Consider the following 24,830-nt stretch of genomic DNA (forward strand, 5'->3'; position numbering starts at 1 on the left):
GTCCCAAACTTCCTGCACCTTCCTCACAGGTGCACACTCGGCAGCTGCCCTCTTGCTGCCCGCAGGCCGGCCATTCTGCTTGCACCTCCATGAGACACTTTACCAAAAAAACAACAACCATTATCCATAAATATCTTAACTTGCTTTTCTTGGAGCCGCCCTTAGCTTGGGGCGGCTTGATAAACCGTCGCTCTGCCAAGTCTTGAACCATCTGTTGCGGGTGCCCCAAGAGAAAGAGCTGCTGGCTCTTTACACTTAAAAGAAATGGGGACGTGAGAACCTTTGAGTGGCTGTAACCCGCTATGGCTGTGGGATTCAGAAACCCATGCTTTAGTGCCGCCTTCACAGAGAGCCTTCCAGATTCACACTGTAACGGCCACACTGGGGCAGGCATCTTAACAGGCGGCAGGCTGGCAAAAGCTACTTGAGTGGATGAGGGTCTTGTTACATTCCCTGCACAACTAAGCCCCTTCCCCAGTCACAGAGAAGTAAGCCATTATGTGCACCTGGCTATTCAGCTGGAGGGATGAAAGAGATCTTTTTGCCCATCAAGGGAGGCTCAGAGCTGCAGGTCCCCCAAATCTGAAGCCCTGACACCTTTGTAGGAGTTCATCACCCCGGAGAGCTGAGGCTGTCAGTTCCTGGGGCTCAGCAACCACAGGGTGGCCAAGGAGAGAAGCAGGCTTCTTTTCCTCACACAGATTTCAGGGCCTACTCCCTTCCCAGGCAAAAAGGAGGCTCACCTGGAGCCAGCCAAAATGGGGACTGGCACACCCACCCCCTGCAAAGCCCATGTAGTGCTGAGAACCTACACCACCTAAATAGTCAACCAGCCTGGTTTATAAAAAGGAAGGACTGAGGGCAGAGGAATCTAATTAAACTGGAGGGGATGGCAGATCATTCAAGGGGTCTGTCACCTGTCCTATGGCCGCCAGCACCCCTGGACAGCACAACCAGATTGGGCCTGCCTGCAGCAGAGTAACAGCAAGAAGAGTGTTGATAGCTGCCATGTTTGCCCGGGGCTTCCCGTTTTCATTCTGTGGCCTTTGGCGGCTGCCCCGCTAAGCTTACCTGACTGGTGAGGTCCGAGGGCATTGGCGAAGGTGGTTTGGAGAACATGGCGTCCTGGGAGATGAAGCCAGAGTCATGCGATGAGACGCTGGACAGGCGCGTGTTGGCATTGACGGGCTGTGCCAGGCTGCGGTAGCGACATATGTAAGTTGGTGAGTATGTTTGAGAACCCGTGAGCCACGGGGGGGGGCACCCTGAGCACTGCTTGCGCCGCTAAAGGGTAGCAGGATGAGACGGCATGGCGGGCAGGAGGGGGGACAGGACGAGGAGCGCAGGAGAGACCAAGCGCATCATCAAAGCGCATTGATGGGGTGGGAGTGAGAATAGCAGGGGGTGCAAAGGAAGGAAGAGAGTGTTTTGTTTTCATTTATTTAAAACCAAAACCAAAACCCAGTCCACACAAACTGTGAGGAATTAAGTGATATTACAGACAGGAAAGGTGCATATGGGGGAAAGTGACACACTTATTCTCTCCCAGCTAAGAGACTGCAGTGGTGCTGAAGGCCTGACAGTGATCACACACACACACACACACACACACACACACACAATCCCAGGGTGTTTCTACACCAGGCCCACTGCTCTGGAAGTGCCATGTTCCCCCACTTCTTATTCCACATGGCATGCCAGAGTTTCCTGAGGGAGCCCGAGACACAGTCGCAGCATGAGGAGCAGGCAACATGTGCTTAAAGCACCTCAGGGCTCCTGTGCCTTCAAACATGTCTCCTTTGCAAGTTCAGGTGACTGACTCCATTGCTTCCTGTTGATCCAAACTAGGGGACTGTTGATCAACAGAGCTTTGATTTGCTAGTTTCTCTTCCCACAGGGATGGGAAGAGGTTCTTATTAGTTATTTGAACTTGAGATTTTAAAAAAAAACCCCACAAAAAGCGCTATTAAAAAAAGAAAGGAGTGGAAAAGAGTCACTCAAGAATTAAAGCACCTCACTCACTACCTCCTTGAGATCATACAAATGGTGACAGGCCCACTTAGAGAAAGGCAGGTCATGCTATGCTGTCCTTTGAGCTGGGAGATTCCTCCAGCTGCGCCAAACACACCTACCTGCACATGCTGGATTTGCGGGACCCAGAGCTGCTGGGAGAGGATGGCGGGGTCTGGTAAGACCAGCTATAATCAGAGCCCTTCAAATCTTTGATCACCTGCAAAATATTTGGCATTAAAAGGTAGCTCCGTGACACTTCTCAGGGTGCAAAACGTTCTTCCAATTGTGTCTCATATGTCATCCCAATTAGAGCAGAGTTCAGGGGGTTACTCTGCTTTCTCAGAAAAGGAGGACATGTCACTAGTGGCCACTCAACAATCCCACACAGGGAGAAACACATTCTGACAATGCCCCATTAAAACCATCTTTAGCTGCCTCGAGACCACTGGTCCATCTAACCCCTTCAATTCCACCTTCTAAGCCTGCACTTCTTTTCTTTGTTTAATTCTCAAAAGACATACCCGGTATGCTTGCACATAATGACCATAAGTCACTACTAGGTTTGGCTAAGCTCCTGTATCCATCACTGTGGGTGTGAAGGAATAATTAGTTCCCGTTATATATAGGCATTTTGAACCCAGGAAGTATTTTCCAATTCCTTCCTTTCGGATTACCTCCTCCCCGGTTTCAGTTAGAGACTCTGCCACTGCTAGAAGTTTCATGCTGGGCTATCTGGGCACCTGTCACAATTAAATTCTGGAAGCTGGAGCTTGGCTGAACTAGTTGCATATTTCCCAAACCGCGTGCTGCAATAAAATAACTGAGAATTTAATCAAGGGCCTTCTAGGGTTTGTTCTGATTTGGTGAAGCTGCTACTGTGTTCTCATTATTGTTGCTTTTAAATTGTTAATGTTTTATCTTTTGTACCGGAAGCCACTCTGAGAATTTGACTTGAAGAATCACACAGATTTTGAATATAAATCCAAATAACCCCCACATAGCTACACATCCTTTCCTAAAACCTCCCCAGCACTCCATCCTTTTGGCTCTCCCACCTGTTCACTGGCCGATGGCAATTTGTGGGGGTCAGCTGTCAGGACCACCAGGTCGTCAATGATGCCCTGCAGGTGGGTGATCTCTCCCAGCATGGTGATCTCTCCATTCTGCAAGAGAGACAAAAGGAGAGAATCAGGCATTTGCCGCGCTCTGGAGAAATAAAACTCAATATTCCTGCATTGCAGGGGACTGGACTAGATGACCCTTGTGGTCCCTTCCAATTCTACAATTCTATTATAAGTATACTTGCATCACAAATGGACCCTTTGCGAGTGCAGGTTCTGTCTGATGAAGGTTATGTGGGTTAACCTGGGCAGGGCCCAGCCATATGGTTCCCTAGCCTTGGAGACTGAAGTATGGATTTTTGGATGAAGAGCCAAAGGCAACTCAGCAGTTCAGCCTGGGCGATACTACCACAAGCACAGTACACCTCTGGGCCTGATGGGAGCTGTAGTACAAAATAACTAGAAGGCACCAGGTTGAGAAAGGCTGATCTAATATGTAGTCATCAAGAACCACATACACGACCTTGAGCTCCTTGGAGGAAAAGGTGAGATATAAATGCAATAAATAAATAAACCAACAGCATCTCAAGGGAAGGGCTCAACCAAAGTCTCATTGATTGTTGGTGCACACAGCCTCCTTAACCTTAACTTGGCAAGCCCACCTAAATCCACAATAGGACTGGCTCCCATGCACAGGGCTGAAGCCTTGGAAAGGAATGGATAGATAAAGACAGGATGTAGATTAGCCATATGAACAGGGGCAAGTGCAGGTGTGTGAAGGACAGTGTTGGGCGCAATCCAATCCTGTTGACACCCCATGGCTCAGAGTAAGTCTAGGAGGAGCCAGAGTTTGTTTTTCTCTGCAAGTTGCCAAAATTTGCATCTATATGCATAAATCACCACATACAAAATTGAAGCACATTTTAGTCCAATGGGCCCGTGCACCAAATATTTTAAGTACCTACCAATACCCCGGATGTATAATGTTACTATGGGAGGGGTAGGGGTGGCTGCCAGAATTTTGTTTGCAAATTAGAATACAGGGACTTGTTTTCTCAGTTTACTCAACCCATGAAACTGTTAGGATTTCTTAGTAGATTCTGTTCCACCTTAAACAGGAACAGGCTTTGAAGAGGATGTTGAATGTGTCACATGATGTATACTTCCGTTTGTTGTACTATTGTAATTGTAGTTCTCTTGCTTTTGCTTTGCTGATGAAGAAAGACACGTTTGGTCTTGCTTCTGAGATGCTTTAGAATAAACGCTTGTAAATATGCAAGGACTTCTCTCTGAGTCTTCTTTGTTGCTGCTGCTGCTGCCACACCACGCTAACACTGAAATGGACTCTGCAGATAACGTGTCCAGACTCTGAGAGCCTGGATCGTGTTACAGTTGGCTACCGGAGGGAGAAGACACCTGGCAGAGGCTTACTGGCGGGGGGGGGGGCTTGAGGCCCAGGTCTTCTGCGTGTATGCTAACAGAAACAAATGTGAGCAGCTGAATATTGGGTAAGGTAGGGGGGGGGCACCTACCACCACAGGTTGCAAATAAGCGATGAAGGTGCAGAACCGTCCTCGCTCCTCAATGAGTGCCTTGCGGACAGCCTGTTTCTCCGTTTCTTCCAAAAGGAGGTACATGTCATTGACATCTTGGAGTGCATTGTCCAGTTGAGGCTGCAGGTCCCCTTTACCTGAAAGAAGGACATGGAGACAGAGACATCACCTCCTCTTCACCCACCAGCCCCCAGGTCCAGCCTCAAAGTTCTGGCCTACTTCTGGAGGTGGCCCCTGAACAGATGTGGCAATTCAAATCTGTATATTTCCTGACTATGGTGAAACTGGGTAACCTAAACTGGAGCACCGAGAGGTCCTCTAGGTAGGGAAAATGCCAGTCTAGAAACAAGCAAACCTTCCTAGATTTTACTGTTGTGAGTGATGTCTCCTGATATCTTCAGTGACTGGTGGTCTCTGCTGAATAAACACTACCTGGGCATGGAGCAGACTCCAACCTGGTGTCACAGATTTCTGTCAAAGAGCCTGTCGTGTCCTCAATAAACGGCAATTCCTCATGTTCTATTGTTCAGACATGAAATTAATTTCTGTTTAAACCAGTTTGTTTATAGCATAATGCAACAGTATCCAGACTTACTGAATAGCTCCCAAGAAGCAAAAGCAACCATTTTGTGAGTCCTCTGACCTGTACTAGAGATGTTTAAAATACTCGGAGTGTTGTGAAGAAACACACCCATGTTGGTTTGCCAAACACTACGAGGGGCTATTTTTTGTTCAATCTACAAGCTATTTTTGGAGCCTTTTTGCCCGAAGAGCAGGTTAAATGACTTTTAAAATAAGTAAACACTGGTCTTTGTCCAGGATTTGTCATTCTGATGAACTATGATGTTGGCTCTGATGCCCTCAGTCCCTATTGTTATGATAGAGGGAAGCTCAGTTTCATCCTTGCTTAATTTTTATGGATGTTCACATGTGCTAAAATTGATGATTTCAGACAAGTAGCACCATGACTGCATATATTGCAAAGGTCTATAAAAGTGTGTTAATATCTGTGGCTGGCCCTCCAGGAGCCACTGGGCTCCTGGTCCACATCAGCCGTGGCAACATTTCTGTCCATGTCTGCATTCTGAAAGCAGTGATATTGGCCAGATATGTCATATCCCTGGTCACTGTGGAAAGCAACAAACTGTATTCATGTCTTTTCTAGGCTGCATGTTGTGCACTGAATGCAGTATACTTTGTACACTGCTTTGGAATGTTTAAATATTAAGCAGCTTACAAGTAATTTAAACTCAATCTATCAACAATAACTACATTTGTAAATGGGGCTAAGCCAAAACCTTTATTGTTTTTCAGGAACATCTTCTGCATAACTGAACATGCCCACCATGCTATTTCAATATTGCTTGCAAAAATGCCCCCCGCCAGTTTTTTTGTACCACCCTCTCCTGCCTACTCCCTCAACTGACTTCATTTGACTTCACAGATGTCATCATGGAAGCAAGCCTTATTTCACCCCATAGTCCCCAACTGCTGCCAATTCATGAAGAAATACGGTATGAGGCAATGAAGGGGGTGGAGGATGTCACAACTGTCCCCATCTCCACTCCAAGGAGCATCTCGCTCCTCTCCTTAAGCACCTGTGTTGGCTCCCACCAAGGATGCAAGCTCTCCATCCCCTTCTCTTCACTTCCTATGAAATATTCCTCTCTTTGACCTCTTAGCCCGAAGCAAGATCTCCTTTACCCCTGCCTTCTTCTCCCTACTCTGCCTTTGCACCTTCGACTATGCCGTTCTACGGCACCTGGAACAGCAGCCTCCTCACTCTCAACCTGTGAAGTCACCTTCCTACCTTCTTTCTGGCCCATCGTGACCTCTGCAAAGCACAATCGCTCCACCATTCCTGCTCCTCCTATTACCACTCCCTTCACCTCCATGATTCACACAAGTCCTTTGCCAAGACTTTACTCTCTAGCCTGACTCTCTAGACTGGGAGAGGAGCCACCATACTGCTAGCAATAACTAGATGTTACATGAGATGCAGGTTGTCCTTCTCACATAGGGTTGCAGGGAGAAGAAAGCCCCATTGGCCCACACAGGTCTGAAGGGGTCATGGTCTAAGCAGTGGGAGGTCTTCTCCTGCTATGTAGCATTTTCATTTCCTGGGTGTAGCAGTAAAATTGGGCCAAAACAACAAGAGGCTCATGTTGGCTTCTGGCTCTTCAACTCTCCAAAGGTGGGCAGGTGTGTCTAGATCCATCCTTTACTGCTTCTTTGAATTCACCCCACATGCTTTTTCCAATTGCCCACTGGCAAGAGGAGTCCCAGCAGTTGGCCCAGCAGTGGATCTGTATATCACTAGCCAGATACAGATAACAGTGGTCCTTTGGCACTCCTAGAGTCACGGAGAGAGCTGCCCTGCTCCCATGATGCACCTTGCCTTTCTCTCCTCCTTCCCAGTTTGTGCTGGATTCATCACTCTCTCCTTCCCACACAAACCCATTCACAATTCCAACACTGTAATTCAAAAGCAGAAGTTCAAGTTCATTCCAAGTTCAGACCTTAGTGTCACAGCGGTGACTCTGTGTGACTCAGTTGCTTGGAAGGCTGCACTGTGAGCAATCTGGGGTGGGGTGGGTGGGTAGGTATTGCTACTCATACAAATACTCAAGGGCACACAAAGGGAGACACAGACACATGGACTTCCAAAGCTCGTCAGAAGCACAGACACCAAGAGAGCCCTTAGGATCAAGGCTCCCATGGAGCTGTCCATGCTCACAACCACCCATTGATCACAGGCTATGCAAAACAGAGGTGCCAGCAAGCAATTCACAATGTGTGCAGAACCAACCATGAAATGCTTGGCTTGATGGACAGCAATGAAGACCACCGTTGTGCAACCGCAGCCCTGCTGCCACTCAGATATGTTGCCTCCCACCACCACCACCAGCCCACATGCAAAGAAGGTAAAGCAAGATGACTGAGCAGCCAGGCGGGTGGAAAACCAGTGTGGGGAGGAATGGGGAAGACTGGAAGAATGGCTGATTGCTGAGAAAAAGTCAAGAAATAGCCAAGCTGTTGAGGCAGTGGGCCCCAGGATATTGGAGGGCTAAGGCTGAGATCCTGATGTTTGGGCTTGGCAGCCGAAAGACCCAGGGAAAAGGAGCTATAAAGTTGAGGGGAACCTGCCAGACCTATATACAGTCATACCTCGGTTTAAGTACGCTTCGGTTTGAGTACTTTCAGTTTAAGTACTTCGCAGACCCGTCTGGAATGGATTAATCCACTTTCCATTACTTTCAATGGGAAAGTTCGCTTCAGGTTAAGCACGCTTCAGGTCAAGTACAGACTTCCGGAACCAATTGTGTACTTAAACCCAGGTACCACTGTAATGCTTGCTGAATTTAATAATGCTTGGGAAAAGCCAGAACTGGCCTTTTGAAAATGGAGCCCAAGGCACCAACCCACTCTTCTGATGAGTTGTTGCTGAAGGGTGCATTCCCCGGCCGATTCCACTTTTTAAAGTGGCTCTTCCCCCATCTCCAATCTCAAGGCTGTCACTCTCTGGGGCGGATCTGGGCCCAAGGTGGGTGGATCTCAGCATTTGCCCCAGAGCCATTCTGGAGCGGTGCAGCAGAGCCAGAGAAAGAGGAGTGTCCAGATGGGAATAATGAGGCCCTGTGGTGATGCTGATAAGGCCTGAAATGAAAGCCAACTTAAAAAGCACCCACTGACTATGTTTTGTTGCTTATGCCTTTGTGGTTCACGAGGGTGAGGATACTAAGAGGGATCATAGGGATGCTCTTGTGAGAGTCTCACAGCACAAGACAAGAAGGCCTCCCTCTTTGCTTTGGCCTAAGGGGGAAGGAATAGTTAGTTCAACGACCTGCACCAATCATTTTAACAAGGCCTTTGGTCCCTAACTGAAAGCACCTGGGGCCCTTAAGTGCCCAGACAAATGGTGGCACTCTGCTGCAGGTGGAAAATGTGGTCTCCCTCTGAAGGAGACCTAGCCACCTTCCAGAGCAGCCTTCCCTGAAGCCGGTGCCCTCCAGATGTTTTGGGTTACAAATCCCATAAGCCAGTGGTGTCCAAACTTTTTTCAAAGAGGGCCGGATTTGATGAAGTGAAGGGCCATGGGGGCTGACCAAAGAGCCAACCAATGTTGTTAGGATTAAAGTGGTTGAGCTTTTTTATGAGGGTTTTTTGAGGATTTTACCCCAGGAAATAAACTGCTACAGGGGTCCGGATTAAACCGACCATCGGGCCACATTAGGCCCCTGAAATGGACTTTGGACATGCCTGCCATAAGCAATACCAAGGAGGATTTCTTCCAAAGAAAGCTGAGGCTGATGGGAGTTGTGGTCCAAAACACCAGATTGGAGAAGATGGCCCTGGAGTGAGAGACTGAGCCAGTCTGGCTCTGTGAGAATTCAAGCTGTTTTTCCATTTTGTGTTCAACTGATGACATCAAAGAAGTGTATGTGCTTTGAATGTGCCCTTTGATTCCCCCCTTTTCAAAGTAGCAATAAGGCATATGAAGCAGCCTTGCACTGAGGCAGACCCCTGCCCACCTGTCCCAGAAGTGGCTCTGCAGGGTCTCAGGCAGGTGGAGAGGGTAGGACCCCTTCTTCGTCCTTCACATTGCTTGCTGCTACCCAATCCTTTAAATTGGGATTAAACCCAATACAGTGGTACCTCGGTTTGCAAACGCAATCCATTCCGCGGAGGCGTTTGCTCGCCGAAGGAACGCTTCTGCACATGCGCGAAGTGTCGATAGAGCGTTTCTGCGCACACACACGCTGCAGAGATCGCTTCTGCGCATCCGGGCACCGCGGAACCCGGATGTAAACACTTCCGGGTCCATGGCATTCGTAAACAGAGGCGTTCGTAAACGGAGGTAGGCGTAAACCGAGGTTCCACTGTACATCAGGCATAGGCAAACGTGGCCCTCCAGATGTTTGAGACTGCAATTCCCTTCATCCTTGACCACTGGTCCTGTTAGCTAGGGATGATGGGAGTTGTAGTCCCAAAACATGTTGTTGTTTAGTCGTTTAGTCGTGTCCGACTCTTCGTGACCCCATGGACCATAGCACGCCAGGCACTCCTGTCTTGCACTGCCTCCCGCAGTTTGGTCAAACTCATGTTCGTAGCTTCGAGAACACTGTCCAACCATCTTGTCCTCTGTCGTCCCCTTCTCCTAGTGCCCTCAATCTTTCCCAACATCAGGGTCTTTTCCAAGGATTCTTCTCTTCTCATGAGGTGGCCAAAGTATTGGAGCCTCAGCTTCACAATCTGTCCTTCCAGGGAGCACTCAGGGCTGATTTCCTTAAGAATGGATAGGTTTGATCTTCTTGCAGTCCATGGGACTCTCAAGAGTCTCCTCCAGCACCATAATTCAAAAGCATCAATTCTTCGACGATCAGCCTTCTTCCCAAAACATACGTAGGGCCAAGTTAGCCTATGCCTGCAATACATCCTGTAAAATAACCCAGTTTTTTTTTGCAGGCCCAGGAAGGTGGGGCCTGACTGCAACTCTTCCAAGGGGTCGTGTAGCATCATCGTCTTGCAAGGGGTCGTGTAGCATCATCACCTCTTATAATGTATGATGAGCAGCATAACAATAATAGCTCATCAGAGGATCAAGATGTGACTGGTGTACTCTTTTCTCCTTTGCATGCTTAGCATCCTTCAGCTGCCCCAGGCAGCTGAAGCCAGGAGGATCAGCCAGGCCACAATCTGCACTTCCTGCAAAAGAATGGGAAGATGCTCTGTTTCTCCAAGCCCAACCTTCCTCAACCTGAGCGAATACTGGATGAAATAATGTTCTTAATAATGTTTTCAACTGCAACTGCTTTAGGGCATTTTTAATTGCAATAGTTTTTAGAAAGGAAAAGGAAAAAAAAACTCTTTCAATTGTTGTGTTTTTGAAAAGTTCAAACTATAGATAAATAAACCCAGGACACACCACATGTTTTGACCTAAAAGGCCTCATAAGCCTCAGCCAGCAAGGCCAAGGGTTGGGGCTGGGGGTAGGAGCTGTACTCCACCAACATCTGGGAGGCACCCGATAAGTGGGGAGCGGGAGATTACTCTAAACAGAGGTGAGGCAAGAGCCCCAGGGATTCTGGCACCTCAGGTGCTTAGCTACCGGTAGTTTGTGGATGGGCTAGTCTGGGGGTTGGTGTAGTAGGGGAGGTACACACCCATTTCCTACGGGGTCTTGCTTGCCAGCAGGCTGAAATAAGATGGCTTTGGAACAATCTCCCTTGTCTCGAATTTGGCCTGAGGTAAGCTGCTCTTCTTCAGCCTCAGTCTGGCCACCTGCAACATTGGGGGGGGGCAGTGATGCTGGCCTGCCTTACAGGGTTGTTGCAAGGTTCACTGAGAATAGTGAAGCAACTATGAACTTAGCCTTTCCGTTCTTGCAATGTGGCCTGTTGGCACCTTACACTTCGGGTTCCAGCGTTCATCACAGAGCAATGACCACCTCCTCTCTGCCTTCAGCGAAGCTGGGCTGAGCCTCAGTCGGCCCCATTAGCTTAAGCTGCTCCCAACCCTCAATGCACCACTTGCGTCAGCATGGCCTCCGGAGGTTTCATTTCATTTCAAGCCCAACCGAAACAGAGTGGAGGGAGGGAGGGAGGGAGGAGAGGATTACAGGTAGTGAAGCCAAGAGCGTGGAGGAAGGGTGAGGGATGCCTGGATGAAGCTGAGATGGCAACGTTTGACTTACCAAGTAGCTCTACAGGAAGGATGTGGAAAGGAGGGAAGAGAAAAGAGAGAGGGAGGAAGAGAGAAAGAAGAATGTGTGAAAGACAGGCTGATGTATAGAGCCATCTTCTCACCCGGAACAGGACCCCACAGAACCACCACCCAACTCAGACACACATAACCAAGTACAACTGCCCTCCTGCCATAAAATGACAGCAGGGGACAGCCGCGTCTGGTCAGGTCTTCTCCACTAGCACAAGGAGCAAAAGTGGGAGCCACAAGACTCTAGTAACCTCCCCCAGGTGGGGGGCAGTGGCAGATCCAAGGGTGGGATGGGGTGGGGATTCCCCAAGGCAGAATGCAAATGCCCCAGACCCAAGCCAAATGCCACAGGTCCCCAATCCACCTTGCATAGAGCAGCCAAACAGGAGGAGGGAGGCACAGAGATGTTTGCACCCTGCACCTTGTCTTTCCCAAGGAGTCATTGGTGACCACGTGCACACGTAACATCTGGTTTGGGCCTCAGAGGGTCCGCTGCAGGAGCCAGGAAGACCCCTCTCAATACCTAGAAGGACTGAGAATGGTATGAGACGCCACACTGAGAACACCAACACAGTTCTCTTCCCATGACAGAGTATGTGCATAAAGGGGAGGGAGAGGCACTTTGATAGGCAATTATCCCCGAGGTCCCCCTCTCCCTTTGCAGTCAGCACCAGCATACACACATGGTAACTTCAAGGAGCAACGACCTGGATCAACACACTGGCCTGATTTTAGGGCAATAAGAACTTGGCAAGGCTCTGAAAGCAACCCTCCCCTGGCACTCATGTGTTCACAAGACGGGAGGGCAGACCAAAAGTGTAGAAACTTAGAGCAGCGGCTGTACAACGCCCCCTGCAGAAACTGCCACTCTCACCCAGACCCATTCAGACACACAAGCGAACCAGAGGCAGGCAAACACCCATCTCTCCTTGGAATCTGCTACCACAACTCTGCAGACAGCTGGGCCTTCTTTCTCACTGGGAGTTAAAAATGCCTCATAGCTTTGAAGAGGATCACTAGCTGAGAGGCATGTGTGTGCTTCTGCACTTAAAACAAGTAAGTCCAAGATTCCTGAACTGAGCAAAGGTGAATGCTGTGAGTCTAATCAGCAGACCTCTCACTCGGCCATCTCCTCTGGTTTCTGAGGCCTCAGCCAGCATTGCGCACCCACACTGTCAAGCAACAGGGGCAGAAACTTGCTTTAACCCCCGCCCCCAATAAATTCAAGAAGCTGAATTCAAGACTTCATTCTCTTTTCTGTCACTGCCTAACACAAAGCTCTGTCTCACTTGCAAAGCAAACAACCCACAAAGGGATTTGGAGAACCCCTGGGCCCCAGGACATTATGCTGCAAGGAGGCCTCCACCCTAGTTTAACCAGGATCTTGCACTGCACTGCATTTAACTGAAGAATTAAACCAAGGTCCTTGCTCCATCCATGCCATTACCTGTGCAGGGAAACGTTCACTGCTAAGGCAGAAGCAATTTAGTTTATCCAAGGGCAGCCCAGCAAATCCAGTCCGCCTCTCCAATCAGGGGTTGGAGGCCAACATCACTAGCCAAACTGACCTGCCCTTTGGCCAGAAAGACCCTGTGGCAGATCTTACCTTTGCGGGCTTTCTTCTGAAGCTTCAGTGTGTCAGAGGACTTCTTCTTTATCTCATGGCGGGCTCGTTTGTATTCTAAGGAGACAGGAACCAGGAGACATGAGGCCTGATTCCAAGTGACCAGAAAGCAAACACTTGGCAGGTGGACCCCGAAGTCCCCCACATGGCGTGAGCAGAGAAGGGAGGCCACTGCTCTCTATGGGGCCCAGGCTCAACTCCTGGCTTTCATCTCCTCCCACCCTAAGCCCCACAGTCCTGACAGCCAAGTCACATCCTTGCCACTGCTTTCCTCTGAGCATCAGACACTGCCTCACAGGCTATGGGGGCAGCCAGGGTGCCTCCTGCCCTTTTACCTTTCGCGTGATCTTTGTCAAGCTGGTTAGCCGTCTTCTTCCAGTCCTCTATCCGATCCTGCAGGGGGTTAATCAGGCTCTCCATCAGGGCACTGCAGGGGGGGGGAGGCACCCAGAGAGAGGCAGGTTAGCGGGGCCAAGGGACATGGAGAAGGGTTAGCAATGAAATCCCCATAAATGTGCCAAGGTGAGCCAAATGGCTCAATAACTCATTCTCTGGACTAGAGTATGGAAGTGGCTCGAGTTTCTAAAACCCTGAGCCTCCTTCTGCATGTCTTGCCTATTTCAGCACCTCCCCAATCCCATTTTCAAGGCCACTGAGCCTCTCCCTCTTCTTCTTCTTCTTCTTCTTCTTCTTCTTCTTCTTCTTCTTCTTCTTCTTCTTCTTCTTCTTCTTCTTCTTCTTCTCCTTCTCCTTCTCCTTCTCCTTCTCCTTCTCCTTCTCCTTCTCCTTCTCCTTCTCCTTCGGAGCCTGGGGCCGGCCCACACACATGACAAGCACGCGAGTCTAACAAAAGGCACTTACTTGGTAAACTGCCTCAGCTTGGTCTCAATACTGCGGTGCCGCATACACATCCGGGTTAGCGCGGAGCCGATGTCCCTCGTCGCTCCTGAGGTGAAAAACCAGCCCTCATGTTAATGGACAACAGTCAAGAGGTACTTCAGAAAAAAATCAAGTACGAAATTCCTTTTCTTTACTTCTCTCTTGTTCAGTTGGAGAGAAAGAAAATGGAGAGGCAAGGAATTGAGATGTCACCACAGGCTGAAGGAAAGCCTGACATTGGGGCTGTGTGAGGGAGTGAGATCACATGGGCTGGGAAACCGAGTTGCCTGAGAGTCTGAGGAAGGAGCACCTTGTTTCAGAAGTAGCAAAGCAGAGCTATCAGGGCTCTCTCCTGACTTTCCTCCTGAGGGGACACACAGAAAGGCCTCATATGTTACTTTCACAAGAGCATCTTCCCCTCCAGGATTTCACAGGTGAAAATGGACTCTCCAGTGGGCTTGTAACCCCCCCCCAAAAAAAACAATCATCTCACAAACACTTCTTCCCCTTGCCAAAGGTTGTTCCAGGATTCCATTCATGCTAGAGTGACTCACTTGGCAACAGCCTATCTTACACAAATTAGTAAAATGTTCACAAGAGTTTCCATTACAAGGAGAGGATTTTTTCCCTCTTACACAGTGGAGCTAGAGGCAGTGTTTGCAACTTAAAGAGCATCAGAAGGATCCTTCCAAACTGGGAGATTAGGAATCAAATGCATTTTGATGTAAGAAGGTGGGGGGGGGAATGCATTTGGGGTACACCCCCTAACTTTACCCATAAATACAGTGTGATGAGGTCTGAGCTGCATTGTAATGTTGTAACCTTTCCGCAAAGTAGGGTTGATTAGTCCAGCCCCTTTGATAATTTTGGTTGCTCCTTTCTGCCTTTCCCTCCCAGCTCTAGAATATCCTTTGAGTTAAAGGCTATCACTATCAAAGGCTAACAATCGGCTCAAAGTCTAGATTGAGGGCCCTGCCTGATGGAGAACAGAGCAATTCAGATTTTGTCCATTGGAGGTAGCAATAACCACACTGACCCCTCTCTTTCTCTCTCCCCAAGCCTTGAACATGAGGATATGAATGGATGGAACAGTCTTTCATAGGAACCGCCTATCAAACAGCATCCCTCACAAAGCATGGATTATGGGGCATTCTGCTGCTTGAGGGAGAGAAAAATGCCCACATACACTAATTCACATGGGAGCCCAATCCACTGAGAAGTTATCTAGTGCAAGCCTCATTGAAATGACCATGAACATGCATTTTAAGGGGCTTTACACAAGATGAGATGGCACCCTGTGGGCCGCAGCTAAATGCCCTTGATTGCACCAGAAACTAACAGCCAGAGGTGATTTCTGTCTCTTTCTGCTCATTTCCATTTCCACTTGCTCCTGGTCACATGTGCTGTAATTGCTGTGGGTGTTCCAGCTGGAGAATAGCCTCTACCAAACGTGTCATTGACTTTAAAGAAGCACGGACTCAGGACGAAAGGGAGAAATGAGCTAAGAGGAAGACAGCTTTGGCAAATCCTCACCTTGACCAACTCCCACCCAGAAACCTATGTCCCCACTGTGGAAGGACATGCGGATCCAGAATTGCCCTCCACAGTCACTTACGGACTCACTGTTAAGACCATGTTCATGGAAGACAATCTTACTTGGCTACGAGTGATCACCAAAGAAGAAGAAGAATTGCTGCTCTAGAGGAGCCTTCGCCAATCTGTTGCACCCCATATGCTTTGGACTACAATACCTGTACTGACTGGGGCTGTTGGGAGTTGCTTCCCAAAACATGAATGGCACCAACTTGGCAAAGGTGGCTCCAGGATCTAGACTACCTTCTGTTTTCCTTGAGATATACATAAAAAGTGCCCCTGAAGGATGTGTCTTCCTCTCAATCCTGCCTTTTAAGCACTTCCCACAACACCGAAGCAGAATGACTGTGAAAGATTAATGAGGCAAAGGCACGCAATTGTGCCTGGAAAGACGAATGCACAGAAATCACACGTCAGAGGAACCCACTGTCACCTGGGAATGGCAGATCCACCCCTCAAAGGTACTGGGAGGGAGGAAGTTAAGAGTGGATGCAACAGACCATGATCAACTCGGCCGACATGATGAATCCAGGTTAATGAGGGATCTGCACGCACACCATTATGCAGCACTGTGCAAGCTGCAGAGAGCAATTTGCCCCTCTTCAAAGCAGAATCTAAGGCATGCCAAAACAGTTCACCTTCTGCTGGCCAGCCTGAACTGGCCGGGAAGTGGCAAAAGTTGCAGGGAGTCTCTCCAAGACATTAACACAGCTTTCAGGAAGGGATCTTTGGAGGCTGCCCCAGAGCACTTGACATACATTCTCTAACCCTACTCCTTAAAACAGCCCTTTAAAGCAGGCCAGCCATCATACTGTTTGGAAAGGCACCTTTCATCCAGCTCTGGGTGAGGCACCCGGTGCTCATTCAGTGCATGAGTTGGCCTGACCTGTCAACTATCATGGGGGGACGGGACAGGACGAGCTGCAAAGTTTTTAATCTAACAGAGATTAATCAATTTTAAACTTTTGATCAAAAAGGTGCTCTTAAAGGTAGGGGTACCTGTGAGGGCCAGGTATCCTACCCATGACCCAGTTCCTTTTACTAGTCTGGGATTACTAGGCAATGATTTGCCAAGTGGCCTTGCTCAATGCTAAGCATGATCACTAGTTATCTCTCTCGTACATTCCAAGAGCCCAATACCATTTCCTTCTTGACCTCAGATGAGGCCAGCTAATTCTCCGCAAGTCTGCTTGTGCTTATGGTTCTGGTCCTGCAGTCTGTTGAGCCTGACCTTCCAGAGCAACACTCTTTAGTGCCAGGGCATCAGAAGGTGACATTGTTGTGACTGACCCTCTGTTGCTTTTTGGAATTTGCTCCCAACCATGGAGGATGGAAAGGCACCAGCACTACCTTCCTAACAGTGGTGCACTTCACACACCCCTTCTTACTGGGGGTGGGGGTCATCCTGGCTCCAGAGCCACCGCTGTGCAGCTGCAGCAATAGACAGAGGAGGATGACTCACTTCCTTTGCTTGTTTCCTTAGCTTGCTGAACGGGGCTTCTGCTGCAGATCACAGACATTGACAGGGAGAAATCATTTCCTCCTGTTCCCCCTTTCCCGGTTCTGACCAGGAGTGCTGCTTCCTCTTACGAGTTGCTCCCTCTTGGCCAAGACGTTTTACCCCCAGCCCCCAACCCTATGGCTGTAATCACCTGACACAAAATACATCCTTAGTATCTCTTTCAGAAAAATAATAATCTCCCAGCATTTTCTGCAAACGCTGAGATCTTGTGGTTCGCATTTTGAATCGCACTTGGCTCCTTCACTAGCAACACCCCCCTCCCGAGCAGTGTCCACACATGTGCAACAAGAGCAACCCCCCGGTTTCCCTTGTCCTCTTCCACCACCCCACTAACAACTCAGTGGATAAAACTGCGCAGTCCCACAGGCCCTTCTGTCTCTTTTCAGAGACTGCCTGGGGAATTTTGTTGCCATAAAGACAAAGGTTAAAATGAAGCAGCACCTCCTACTCACCCACCCATCAACCCTCTTGGACAACAGCGAAACATTAAAGAGGAAATTTAAAAGGGGGTGGGGAGTCAATGCATTCAAAAGTCGCCAGTGTAAAGATGGGAAGGCCGGGCCAAGTTGATTTTTTTCTCTCCTTCAATTACTGAGCTTAAATTCGGCTACTTATTGGGGCTGGAAGCTTGGAGCTTCAGTAGCTGTGGTGCGTTTCCAGACCATTTAGTGCACTGGTGCTGACATGTAAAGCCTTGCTCTGCTTAGAAGCTGGTACCTGAAGAACTGCCTGCTCCCTTCCCACATCCCTTGGTGGGAAGGTGCCTCCCCTGCCTGTGGTTGTTTTGCACTTCAATGTTTTCGCCTTCCTTTGAATTGTGAGCCGAATAATATTGTGATCACTTCCAGCTCCGGGACACTAGCAACACTAGCAGTGTTTGCAATAATTGCAATGTTTGCAATTATTTATAAGTCTTATAACTTGCCTTTCCAAAGGAGCTTATGCACATCTGTTAAAATAGCACCGAGGACAAAATACGAACTAAAACAGGCTAAAATGCAACGAGCAAATAGGTTCATTTGTGCACCCCAGAGTGCTTGACATAATAAAAGCCACAAAACACAGTCATAAGCAAATGAGTCCTCAAACACAACTAAAAGCAAAACATAATCAGCACTAATAACCAGTTAAAGCCAAAAACCTGTCCTTAACGGTGTCCGACTAGAATAATAGGGCAGCTTTCACTTGGCCCTGGAGGAGAAAAAACTAGGCAGTGCATGATCCCCCACTGCAGCAAAGGTCCTATCGCTACCCTGCAATGGGAGTGGTGTGTATGTGTGTGTGTGTGTGTGTGTGTGTGTGTGTGTTACCGAGAGTTTAGCAACTCCGTATACAGGCAAGTTCATATGGGAGTTGTCCAGCCCTATCTCCAAATATGTTAGAGCAGGGGTCAGCAAACTTTTTCAGCAGGGGGCCGTTCCACTGTTCCTCAGACCTTGTGGGGGGCCGGACTGTATTTTGAAAAAAAATATGAACGAATTCCTATGCCCCACAAATAACCCAGAGATTCATTTAAAATAAAAGGGACACATTTTACTCATGTAAAAACATGCTGATTCCCAGACCGTCCGCGGGCCGGATTTAGAAGGCTATTGGGCCGCATCCGGCCCCCGGGCCTTAGTTTGGGGACCCCTGTGTTAGAGGGCACCAAGTTGGGGAAGGCTAAGTTAGACAGCTCTTCAAAAGCCATGATTCCAAGCCACTTGGGGCATTATAGGTAGAAAACATACAAACAACACGAGCTGAGCCTGGTAGAGAACTGGAGAAGCCAGTGAACGTCTTTCAACCACTGGTCAAATATTATCAGCACAGCAGATCCTAGTCCATATGCATGTCTACCACACTTTGAATCTACTGCACTGAAGTTTCTGAACACTTTTTATTGGCAGCCCCACAAATAACATTGCCCTAGATATTACTAAGGCATGAGGAAATGTGGCAAAATTATTATTTTTCCAGACAAGCCCACAGTGCTAGTAAAAGTCACTCTTGAGCCACAGACTGTTTTATTGCATCGTTGACCATTTTAACTCTGCATGTAAATTTCCTTGGCAGATTTCCTGCCACGTCGAAGCATTAGTCAGCTTTGGAATACAGTGGTACCTCTACTTACAAATACCGTAACTCTACTTACGAATTTTTCTACTTACAAATGGAGCTCCGTCCACCATCTTGGATGCGGTTTAGATAGGATTTTTTCTACTTACGAATTTTTAGATAGGGTTGCTTCGACTTACGAATTTTTTCTCCCAAAGCATTCCTATGGGATTCGACTTACAATTTTTTTCGACTTACAAATGTGTGTTCGGAACACATTAAATTTGTAAGTAGAGGTACCACTGTACTGAGATGATACAGGCTTGTGGGCACAATGGCTTCCTTCCCATGGACTACCGGTAGCTACTTGGTACTCCAGGAAACCTGGGACAATGAATGGGGCCAGCCTTGATTAAGGACAGCCAAGTGGTACAAGCACATGCACCAGGCTTTCAAGCACATGAAATTGAGAGTCTCTGAAACAGGGAACCTGTAAAGGGAGCTGGACATCCAACAGAGACAACCATGACTTCCCCAACCTTCAAATTATGGTGAATCAAGGACCCACAAGCAAATATCCTGGACATATCTGCCGCCTTTAGGATCAAAAAAACCTGTCGCCATTAAAGTGTTTTCACAAGTGGGCTAACACAGTGAGCAGGCATAGCTGCCAAGTACCCCGTTTTCCCCGGGAAACCCCCCGTTTTTACTTAACTTTTCCCGGTGGTCACCCATATCACTTCGTCTCCCATTTTTCTCCGTTATTTTCTCCTGCCGGCGGCCATTTTTTTTCCTGATTTGCCCTTCTATGGGCACCAAAAATGGCCGGCGGCGGCTTCAAAAGTCGCATCTACGCATGTCCGGAAGTGCATAGACGCGACTTCCGGTGTCGGCGGCGGCCTTTTTTGGTGCCCATAGATGGGCAGAGCGACACCAGAAGTTGTGTCGACGCACTTCCTGACATGCGTAGAAGCGACTTTCGAAGCCGATGGCGGCCATTTTTGGTGCCAATAGAAAGGCAAAACGACACCGGAAGTTACGTCGACGCAACTTCTGGTGTCACAAGGCTGCCGGCCCCGGATTCTGCAGTCCGGGAGCAGGGCAAGGCATTGTGAGTTAAAGAGCAAAAGCTACAAGCAAAGGGGTGTATTTAAAATTGTTTCACCTTCTATATTATCCCTAGATGTTTTGTTTACTTCATAAAAAAAGTTCTCAACATCCCCTTTTGTCATGAATGCGCAAAAGGCAAAATAAACTCAATCATAGCAGCAGAATAATGCAAGTAACAGCTGAGCTGTAAGTCTGCCCAGGAGCATAGGAAGATAGGGGCGGTGGGGGCGGGGCGCCCCGAGCAGCACGATCCCAGGGGCGCCATCACTGCTGCCCGCCCCACCCCCAAAACACGCACCCCACCCCTGCACACCCCACCTCAAAACGCATGCCTCGCCCCTGCGCATGGCGCGCCCCACCCCCCCAAAATGCGCGCCCGCCCCCAGAACGCATGCCACTTCCCTGGGGGCAGCGCGCCTGCTCTCCGCCCCCAGTGGCAGAGTATGAAGCTCCGCCGCTGAGTCTGCCTTACAACTATTCAAAGTCTCAAACTTCAATTTGCAATGGCAACCTCAAAACTGCATGCCCGCAATTAAAGAAAGGCATGTATGATTTTTTGCATATTTGTACAGAACATAAGTCTACCACCTAACTGAGACATCCCTGCCTCCGCTTTGATCTCCCTACAGAGGAAAGAACCACAATTGCACATTTTGCACATCATCAAAGTCTTTCCCTCTCAGCTGCTCTCTGCTGAACAGCTGGACAGAAGGAGACCCAAAGAGAAGGATGATATCTAGCTGCCAACAGGCTCTGGGTGATTATCTATTGTGTCCAACTCTATATAATTCAGCTCCTTTTAGTTTCATGCCATAACCAAGATAACTAACCTCCAGAGGCAGAAACTGCCCACCCACACAAAATACCTGGATGGTGAAAAGTTGGATTCAGTAAACAGCTATGGGTGAATTGGCAGTTCTAGTCTGCAGGAAAAATTGAGAGTCTGGAACTGGGTGGTGTCCTATACATGTGGTTCAAGCATAGAGGCCATGTTCCCAAGATAGATCCAGATGCATCAGATGGGACATTCACCATGGTCTGAGTAAGCAGTGCAGCCCACAGGCTAGGCAGGCAACAGGGATGTCAAAAGGAATTACAGTACACAGCAAAGCAACTCTCATTCACAGCCTGAGACTCACTGAGTACAGTATAGAAAGCTGGGGGTAGGGTGGGGTAAGGAATAGTTTTCTATGCTCATATGCTAATAACATGCTAATATTTAATAATTTGTTGGAAGCTGCCCAGATGGCGGAATATAAATTATAATTATTACTACTGCTATTGAGAAGCATGCAACTGTTTCCTACTTGTGATCTGAAATGGCATAGATAAAAAGTTTTACCACCTCATTTTCCATTTGCATGATTGATGCCTCAGTTTCCCCTCTTGTGGAATTCTCTGAAGGGCACACACTCCAAGCTGCCAGGTAGCCCAGAAGCCCCTCCTCCTGAAGGACTCCCTCCCCCCACCCCTGACCTCCTTTCCAAATCACAGCCGTGGATGACTTTTATATTACCTGTGGCTCCCTCCTTTAGTAATCACTCTGCACATCTGTCCACTAAGGCCTTAGTGGACAGTTGTGCAGGGTGATTACTAAAGGAGGGAGCCACAGGTAATAGAAAAGTCAGCCACAGCTGTGATTCCCTAGACCTTAATTCTCTAGACCTAAAGAACAAGGAATTCTGTGGACTTGGGGGAGGTGGCAGTCTGGGCCAAGCCAGGCATTGTTGTTGTTGTTTAGTCATGTCCGACTCTTCGTGACCCCATGGACCATAGCACGCCAGGCACTCCTGTCTTGCACTGCCTCACGCAGTTTGGTCAAACTCATGTTTGTAGCTTCGAGAACACTGTCCAACCATCTCGTCCTCTGTCGTCCCCTTCTCCTAGTGCCCTCAATCTTTCCCAAAATCAGGGTCTTTTCCAAGGATTCTTCTCTTCTCATGAGGTGGCCAAAGTATTGGAGCCTCAGCTTCAGGATCTGTCCTTCCAGTGAGCACTCAGGGCTGATTTCCTTCAGAATGGATAGGTTTGATCTTCTTGCAGTCCATGGGACTCTCAGCACCATAATTCAAAAGCATCAATTCTTCGGCGATCAGCCTTCTTTATGGTCCAGCTCTCATTTACATACATCACTACTGGGAAAACCATAGCTTTAACTATATGGACCTTTGTCAGCAAGGTGATGTCTCTGCTTTTTAAGATGCTGTCTAAACATGTGTTGCTCACTGGTTTGGAGGAGGGGGGGTTACTTCTAAAACTAAAAGTAAGCACACAAGGGTAGGTGGGTTTGAACCTTGCTCCCTTTCCCTACTTCTTTAGGACATTTCCCCACATGCCATGTGGTACATTTTGCGTTAAAAGTGAAACTCCCTCCCATGATTTATAACCAAATCAATGAGCATGTGTTTGCTAGGCATGCACACTCCTAGCCTGGGACAGGGAGCTGGCATTGCCACATCTTCCCAAAACATCATCCCAGCAGCAAACACCAATCTCTGCATGGGTTTGACAGTAGTTGCAGAAAGTCTGTGCAAGTAAATATGGAGGTCTACCCTTGTTTCCTTGTCACAGCCCTTCCCTAGATGTTTAAAGATAACAAGCTGTGGCTTCTTGTCTGAAAGCCAGAGTGAACTAGCCATGATAGAATGCCAGGAAACCGCTCCATAGCCCTTCTGCCCTCATACAAAAAGCCACGTTCAAAGGAAGAAGCCTCCCCACACCGAGCTTTTCCTGAAAAAGGGAAATAACTAGGTTCATAAGAATGTATGAAGAGCCTGCTGCATGAGACCAATAACCCATCTGGTTCTTTCAATGCTTTGTACGGGTTTGTTTGTTTTTTAACATTTTATTTCTTACATTTCTCTCCCACCTTTCTGTGGCCTTAGAATCCAAGGGAGCATTCCTGTGGTTCCCAGGTGGTTTCCCATCCAGGAGTCAGACCAGGCCCAGGGTTGCTTAGCTATAGCAAAGTGGTGAGTTCTTGTGTCTTCAGACCTTATTCTGGGATTAACTCACATTCCAAACCAGTTCTTTCATCCTGCTTCCGGTGAGAGGTGTTATTTATGTACATTTTGCTTCCCTTCCCAAGCTCCATTCAGTGCTCCCTATATCTCTCCAGAATCCATCAGCCCTCCCTCCATCGCCTTATTTTGTACCAGCCTCCTCAGCTTTCCTTTATCGCCTGCTCCATCCTACCCAATTCTCTGCTTGCTTTCAGAGATTTATCCCAGTAAAACCACTTCCGCATCACGGAGGTGGTGTTGTGGGCATGGCCGGACCGTATTCTCGCGATGGGGGCTGAGAGCTCAGCCCCCTTCGTGGGTTGGGTGTTCCCGCCTCCGTCATACCCGGCCGACCAATAGGGTCGGCCGGGAGGCGGGGCTTGCCCTCTTTTAAATCAGGCCGGAGGCGGGAAAACAACCTCTTTTCGCCCCCGCACACAGCGCCTACCTCATAGCAATTCGTCACAACTTGGTTTGGCGGTTAGGCATTGGAAATTTGCATAAATAAAGAAGGGGGGCAGATTGCATCATCCTCTGCCCGAAATTGGAGATTTACTCCCGTTAAAGGGGTTCCGGGGGCGGTAGCTTTGTCCTGAGCCTACGGAGGTCAGGGCCTTATTGCACCCCCCAACGGTGGCAACAGGAGGTGTCCCGGTAGATGTACATCACTGGGCTCCTTTCTGGTGGTTAATTTCTCCCAGACTGTAACACACGGGTTACAGTCGGATATAGCCGGTTAGGGTCCAATGCCTAAGCCAATACCGCTCAACATCCGAAACCAATGAAGTTGTGGCCTTTTCGCCCACTTAAATTTAATTCACTGTGTCTTGCGTCTTATTTCCTGGGGAGGGAGGGACATTGCCACACAACTGATGGCTCAACACAAATACTGCCCGCATACATTATTCTGTCAATTTTTGTCAAATAACAAACTAACCTGCCCGGTCAATTCCTTCCAACTTTGGCTTACTGCTGATTCTCCCTCTTAGATAACCCAGTTTTTACTGTGGCATACCATGTCCCTTGGACCCAGGTGGCGCTGTGGTTAAACCACTGAGCCTAGGGCTTGCCGATCAGAAGGTCGGCGGTTCGAATCCCTGTGACGGGGTGAGCTCCCGTTGCTTGGTCCCAGCTCCTGCCAACCTAGCAGTTCGAAAGCACATCAAAATGCAAGTAAATAGGAACCGCTACAGCGGGAAGGTAAACGGCGTTTCCATGTGCTGCTCTGGTTTGCCAGAAGCGGCTTTGTCATGCTGGCCACATGACCTGGAAGCTATACGCCGGCTCCCTCGGCCAATAATGCGAGATGAGCGCGCAACCCCAGAGTCGGTCACGACTGGACCTAATGGTCAGGGGTCCCTTTACCCTTTACCTTTACCATGTCCCTTAAAAGGGCCGTATAGATAAAGCTATGGTTTTCCCAGTAGTGATGTATGGAAGTGAGAGCTGGACCATAAAGAAGGCTGACCGCCGAAGAATTGGTGCTTTTGAATTATGGTGCTGGAGGAGACTCTTGAGAGTCCCATGGACTGCAAGAAGATCAAACCTATCCATTCTGAAGGAAATCAGCCCTGAGTGCTCACTGAAAGGACAGATCCTGAAGCTGAAGCTCCAATACTTTGGCCACCTCATGAGAAGACTCCCTGGAAAAGACCCTGATGTGGGGTAAGAGGAGGAGAAGGGGACGACAGAGGATGAGATGGTTGGACAGTGTTCTCGAAG

At 48.6% G+C, this 24,830-nt stretch overlaps 1 protein-coding gene across 6 annotated transcripts in view; it reads right to left on the reverse strand.

The window, feature by feature from the left end:
* The window catches only part of MTSS2 (MTSS I-BAR domain containing 2), a 63,064-nt gene that overhangs the window by 8,908 nt on the left and 29,326 nt on the right, over positions 1–24,830 (reverse strand). For 3 of the 6 annotated variants that reach the window (XM_035120230.3, XM_035120229.3, XM_035120227.3), the window contains exons 4-11: positions 13,827–13,911; positions 13,301–13,392; positions 12,948–13,022; positions 11,322–11,330; positions 4,607–4,764; positions 3,069–3,176; positions 2,133–2,230; positions 1,072–1,198 (exon numbers count right to left, since the gene is read on the reverse strand). In XM_035120230.3, the coding sequence (XP_034976121.3) occupies positions 1,072–1,198; positions 2,133–2,230; positions 3,069–3,176; positions 4,607–4,764; positions 11,322–11,330; positions 12,948–13,022; positions 13,301–13,392; positions 13,827–13,911 (752 nt within the window). The remainder of the gene's footprint in view (positions 1–1,071; positions 1,199–2,132; positions 2,231–3,068; positions 3,177–4,606; positions 4,765–11,321; positions 11,331–12,947; positions 13,023–13,300; positions 13,393–13,826; positions 13,912–24,830) is intronic. The other 3 variants (XM_088672086.1, XM_035120231.3, XM_035120228.3) reach the window with 1 other exon arrangement.

This window comes from Zootoca vivipara, chromosome 6 (assembly GCF_965207765.1).
Source record: "Zootoca vivipara chromosome 6, rZooViv2.hap1.1, whole genome shotgun sequence".
NCBI classification, from domain to species: domain Eukaryota; kingdom Metazoa; phylum Chordata; class Lepidosauria; order Squamata; family Lacertidae; genus Zootoca; species Zootoca vivipara.